The sequence below is a fragment of the Equus quagga genome, chromosome 13 (genome assembly GCF_021613505.1).
Source record: "Equus quagga isolate Etosha38 chromosome 13, UCLA_HA_Equagga_1.0, whole genome shotgun sequence".
Taxonomy (NCBI): domain Eukaryota; kingdom Metazoa; phylum Chordata; class Mammalia; order Perissodactyla; family Equidae; genus Equus; species Equus quagga.
Genome location: NC_060279.1, coordinates 67,625,592 through 67,631,740, shown reverse-complemented (window position 1 = coordinate 67,631,740; position 6,149 = coordinate 67,625,592). Strand labels below are relative to the sequence as shown.

At 43.9% G+C, this 6,149-nt stretch overlaps 1 protein-coding gene across 1 annotated transcript in view; it reads left to right on the top strand.

Moving 5' to 3' along the window:
• The first annotated feature begins 914 nt into the window (after positions 1–914).
• Positions 915–6,149, top strand: part of GLG1 (golgi glycoprotein 1) — a 157,873-nt gene continuing 152,638 nt past the window's right edge. The window contains exon 1 of the mRNA XM_046680445.1: positions 915–1,355. Within this exon, the coding sequence (XP_046536401.1) occupies positions 921–1,355 (435 nt within the window). The 5' untranslated portion in view covers positions 915–920. The remainder of the gene's footprint in view (positions 1,356–6,149) is intronic.

Genomic DNA, 6,149 nt, shown 5'->3' with positions numbered 1-6,149 from the left:
TCTAAGGAGAGGGAAGAGACACTGGGGTGAAGTGCAACCACCAATCTCTGCCTGCAGTGCTGCTGGAGATCAGCAAAAACAATTACTCAGGCACGGACCTAACCTGAGGCCTCAAAGACGTTTGTTATTTTCTTCTCCTTTAAACACGAGTTTAAGTTCTCGCTTACTATCAAGACTCATGCAGAAAGGGCTTCACAGTGTATTTATAATATTAGCTATAACTTTTGAGTTCTATATCGTGGGCCAGGCACTTTCCTTATTATTATTTCTAATCTTCACAATTATACTTTACATTAGAACTCCTTCTCTTCTTTCTCAGACAAGAAGAATGAGCTTCAGAGAAGTTACAGGACTTGCCTAGTTTGCGGAAAAGCAAGGATTATAACGGATCCTTTTTTTCATCCCGTGGATAGGAACCTGTGCTCCTAACCCTGATTCAACGCTGCCGTCTTCTCCAGGTAGGAAAGACTTCTGAGGCGGGTAGCAGGAAGCAAGGAGAGATGCAAAAGAGGCTCTTAGATTCCGGAATACACCTGATCGTGTAAAGTTCACCTCTAGACACAAAGTTTTTTTTCAAGTCATTGAACGGGCGACACTACCGGCCATCTTGGTTGTGGCAATCCCAATTCCTTTTTATTTTTCCGTGACGACAACCAAGGGAATTAGGCAAAGCCGCCCTACCCAGGCTCTTTAAGGAGCGCCACCGACTCCGCAGGCAAGGAGCACCGCTCTCCAGCCCGCCGAGCCCCAGGGCGTGGGCCGTTCCCAGCACATCCTTCTCCCGGACTCTGCTCCCAGCCCCCGGCTCGGCGCCGGCCGGGACTGACTCGGGTGGGCCAGCCGGGCCCCGCCCCGCGGCCCCGCCCCCTCATTTAAATACGCGGCGCCGCCGGGCGCGTTGAGCTCGCCGCGGACCCAAGATGGCGGCGTGTGGACGTGTACGGAGGATGTTCCGCTTGTCGGCGGCGCTGCAGCTGCTGCTGCTCGCCGCGGCCGGGGCCCAGAAACACCCAGGCCAGGGCGGCCACAGCCAGGTCCAGGGCCCCGGGGCCAACCTTGTGTCTTTCGTAGGGCAGCCTGGAGGCGGCGGGGCAGCGGGGCAGCAACAGCCTCAGGCATCTCAGCTCCAGCAGCAGCAGCAGCAGCAGCAGCAGCAACCGCCTCAGCCACCGCAGCCGCCTTTCCCGGCGGGTGGGCCTCTGGCCCGGCGGGGCGGAGCGGGGCCCGGCGGGGCTGGCGGGGGCTGGAAGCTGGCAGAGGAAGAGTCCTGCAGGGAGGATGTGACCCGTGTGTGTCCCAAGCACACCTGGAGCAACAACCTGGCGGTGCTCGAGTGCCTGCAGGACGTGAGGGAGGTGAGGAGACAGGACGGGCCGGGAGGGCCAGGCCTGGTGCGGGCCCGAGGGTGTCGCCGGCCTTGGAAGCTGCTGACGCTGGTCTGCCGCTTCTCCTGCTTCCTCTGCTGCACTCCCACCTTCCCTCCCTGCCCGTCGCTTCCCGGCGCGTTCTGAGAAGAGGACCCCACCCTCACCCCTCTTTCCCTCCCTGGGGCGGGGGTCTGGAACCGAGACCCCGGCTCCTGGCCGCGATCGGCGAAGGCCCAGAGCGTGTTTATGTTTGCTCAGGTCTTTTGTGTGATGCTCTCTAAGCACAGTGGCTCCTTGGCGAAAACCTGCTTAGGATTTGGCCATCCGTTTCGACTTGGATAATTTGTAGCAACCCTTTTAAACATGAAAAATGTTGGCGTACTTGAGCTGTTAAAGAATGATCCGCTCTTTATTGGCAGTAGGTAATGTTTGTTTAGGTAACTCGGCTTCTGTATTCTGTGTGTATTGTAATCAGCAGCCAAATTTACGTCTTTACCGTATTCTTTTGTAATTCGCAAATTTCTGTTATCTACCGGGTGCTGAAAATAATGTATGCTTTTCTTTTTTCTTCTACTTCTTTTGGTCAATTTGTAGTGAATCTCAAGTTTAAGCTATTACTTCAAGTGATTTAGAGTTCCAAAGCTTGGAAAGTTGGGGCGGCATCTGAAGCTGTAATACATATACAACATTTGTGATTGGGTTGTGGGGTCTTGCTTTTCTGATGTATGAATGATTTTAACAGTACTTCTTAATGAAATCTGGATTTGATGTTGTTTGATGTGTTTCAGTTAAATGACATATCTCCTCTAGATTTAATGCAGCAGACATAAGTGCGTATTGGACAGTTCTGCAAGATTTGGAGCAAATCTGGTAGGGATACTTTTTTTTAAACAATTAAGTATGGAGAATTAGGCCCAAAGGTTGACAAGTAGAATGAAACTGCCGCTTGATACACTTTTGTCATCAGAATTATCTAAGGTGTTCATGGTCATGGGAAGACCACTAGTTTGTAGAAAATTGCTAGTCTTGGCAGTCCCCCCCCCCCCCCCCCGCCCCCCGCCACTGTGATATTTGCTCTAGTATTCTATACAGAGTAATTCCCTAGAGGAAAAGACATGTATAATCAGGAGACAGACGGAAGTTTCCAGAGCCATCAGAAATGTGGAGCCTCAGATGATTTCTCATGGACAACTTGAAGACTAGAAAGATAGTATCTTTTTCTTTATTCTTCAGCTACTTCTCTAGTGGATACGACTGAGATTCTTAACTCTGTCAAGCTTTTTGGAATTTCCTATTTGGTCTTTGGGGATATATAATTCATGTTGTTTCCTCAAACTAGAATCCTAATATTGTTGACCTCTTTGTTAGTAGTTTGTGACAGAAATAGGACATTATTAGGCAAAGTGGCCCATCTGAGGAGTACGTATCTCTTCCTTTGTGTGCGTTAGAGATATTTGGAAACCTCCACTTACAAGAGTGGTCTTCCATTGTCATGCATGTGGCAGTGTGTAGCAGCATATATAATCCATAAATAACTTAGATTTGACCACTTTTGGAGTCTGTTTAATTTAGTAGTTACTATCTTTCTTGGATTACTTAGAGCAAAGAACCTGGCCTGAAAATGTAGTCCCTGCTCCACCTTCGATTGTCAGGAAGATGCTCAGGAAGGATATTGTTTTAGTACCTACAGTTTTCTTCCCTTATGGGGATGATATATAAACTCTTTGAGAGTAGTTTCTAGGTCTTATATTCCTTTGTAACTTTCCAGAGTACCTATTTCAGTGCTGAGACTCAGTAAATGTTGTCAACTGATTGAGGATGAGTAAACTAATGCAGTTGTATTTATGCTCCAGAAAGGGAAAAGGTGTCGTGTAAATTGGATGTGGAGGTGTTTTGGGGAGCAGGGATTTCCAAATTTAATTGATTTTCCTCCAATTTTATATACATAAAAATTGAAAGGAGAGTACCATTAACAACTGTGTATATTCTTCAGGAGGTGGAGCTATTTTTTTCCCCAAGATTTTATTTTTCCTTTCTCTCCCAAATCCCCCTGGTCATAGTTGTGTATTTTTTAGTTGTGGATCCTTCTAGTTGTGGCATGTAGCATGCCGACTCAGCATGGCTTGATTAGCAGTGCCATGTCTGCACTCAGGACCCCAACCGGTGAAACCCTGGACCACCAAAGCAGAGCGTGTGATCTTAACCACTCAGCCACAGGCTGGCCCCCTGGAGCTATTTTTAAACTACTTTTTTCTTCTTTAAAGATAACAAAAGCAAATTTTATTCCACTTAGTTTGAGAATTAGTTAAATCTGATTTATGTATGTGAAAGAGCGTAAGTTAATTAAAGAAATAAAAAAGGTAGGCACATTTGAAGTGAAATTATGGAATATGTTCTGTATTTGCTTTTTGGTAAGTGGAACTGTTTGGTAGGGAAGTAGACATGTGCTCCTTTATCCCTTTGGATGCAAATTTGGGGAAGATTGTTCTCTGTGTACTTGCTATTAGAATTATGAAAAGGCAAAGCATGTAAGTATTTAAGTGGCGGTATAGTAAACTACATTTTTATTTTGAAACAACATGGGAGTATTTAGAGTTAGATTAAGTCTGAAGTTCAAATATTTTAAGGTTCTCTCTAGTGTAGTATTCAAAGTTATGTAGTAATTCACTTAAAAAATTTATTTGAAAGTATTTATGGTTACCTTTAAATAATTTCAACGGATTGTCTAATGCATCATATACCAACAAATTAAAAATCTGTTCGTAAATTATAATAAACCTCTATAAAGACTGCAGATTAGTTCACAGCTTTTCCTCAGTCATTGTGGCTGTTATTTTGAAAGTATGTGCGCTTTTTTTTTTTTTTTTTTTAACCCTCTCGGATGAGTCATGGTTTTTAAAAGGTCAAGTATACCCAATGGGCCCACTATTAAATAGTAGGTGTAATAACAGTAATGGTGGGATAGCAGTCCCGGTTATATGTATATATATAACTAGTAGTAGTTGTAGTTATAAAAAAATATAACTAGAAAGTATAAGGGGAAAAAGGAAAAATACAGCCTGGCCTGTTCTACCAGGTGGAGGAATAGTAATAGCAAAGAAGGAGAAGATGCTGCTCTTCTAGCTAATATTTGATAAAGAGACAAGAGAAGCTTTATGTTGAGAGTAATTTTAAAATACTTCATATATTTTTGGCTGAAATGACCAGTTGTATCTTGTGTTTAGGAGTTTCGGATGGAGACCTTGGTTCCTTAGGAGAACGTTATTGGTGGTGTGCATAGTTTTTCTTGTTTTCGTTAGATTAAAAAAAAAACCTTTCTCATATGGAAAATTTCAAACATACACAGAAGTAGAAAGAATAGTTTGATGACTCCACATGTATGCATCACCCAGCTTCAACTATCCCCACCTTTTTTTTTGGCACAGGAGTTGGGAGACTGGTATATTTTAAAGCAAATCCCAGACACTATGTCATTTCACTTATAAGTACTTCAGTATGTGTCTCTGATAAACACTAAAAAAAGGAAAAATCTGGAACCTAAGTGTTATTTATTTGTTTATTTATTTATTTTTGGAGGAAGATCAGCCCTGAGCTAACTGCTGCCAATCCTCCTCCTTTTGCTGAGGAAGACTGGCCCTAAGCTAACATCCATGCCCATCTTCCTCTGCTTTATATGTGGGATGCCTACCACAGCATGGCTTGCCAAACAGTGCCATGTCTGCACCCAGGATGCGAGCTGGCGAACCCCGGGCCACTGAAGCAGAACGTGCGAACTTCTGCTGCGCCACCGGGCCGGCCACCCTAAGTGTTATTTTTTAGTACTTAAAAGTATCATGAAGTAGTTTTTCTAAATTTCATGATACTATCTCTTGATATATCAGTTTAGATTATCAGTTTAGATTCTCTTGATATATCAGCTTTAGATTATAAATTTGTGGACCATTATCTTTAAGCTATGCACAGAGTGAATACTTTTTAAATATTTACGTAAGAGGTACTATTTTATGTATTGAACAGGAATTAATATTTCAGCATTACACAGTGTAAACCCACTTTCTTTTTTTTTCAGATTTTTAAATTTTTCCTTTTTCTCCCCAAAGCCCCCCGGTACATAGTTGTATATATATTTTTTTCAGTTGTGGGTCCTTCTAGTTGTGGCATGTGGGACGCTGCCTCAGTGTGGCCTGACGAGCAGTGGCATGTCCGCACCCAGGATTCAAACTGGTGAAACCCTGGGCCACCAAAGCAGAGCACGCAAACTCAACCACTCAGCCGCTGGGCTGGCCCCTAAACCCACTTTCAAACTCATAAAGTGAACATTTTTCTTAACCTTTCACTTAACAGTATCCTAAGATAGTGTACCATACTATCTATATTATTTAATATTCTTGATAGTCTTATGAGGTAGTATCTTTTTTCTTTTTGCTTTTTCTCCCCAAATCCCCCCAGTACATAGTTGTGTAGTTTTAGTTGTGGGTCCTTCTAGCTGTGGCATGTGGGATGCCACCTCAGTATGGCCTGATGAGTGGTGCTATGTCTGCGCCCAGGATCCGAACCAGTGAAACCCTGGGCCGCCTAAGTGGAGTGCACGAACTTAACCACTCGGCCACGGGACCAGCCCCTGAGGTAGTGTTATCTTATTATCTCAGTTGAGAAATAGGCTTGGAGAGATGAAGCAATTTGTCCAGTGTTATATCCTAAGTGAGCTGGTAGTCAGCAGGTTCTCTTTGATTTCAAAGACCTTACTCTTTCAAGTCTACCCTGGAGGGTTGCAGTTGGTGA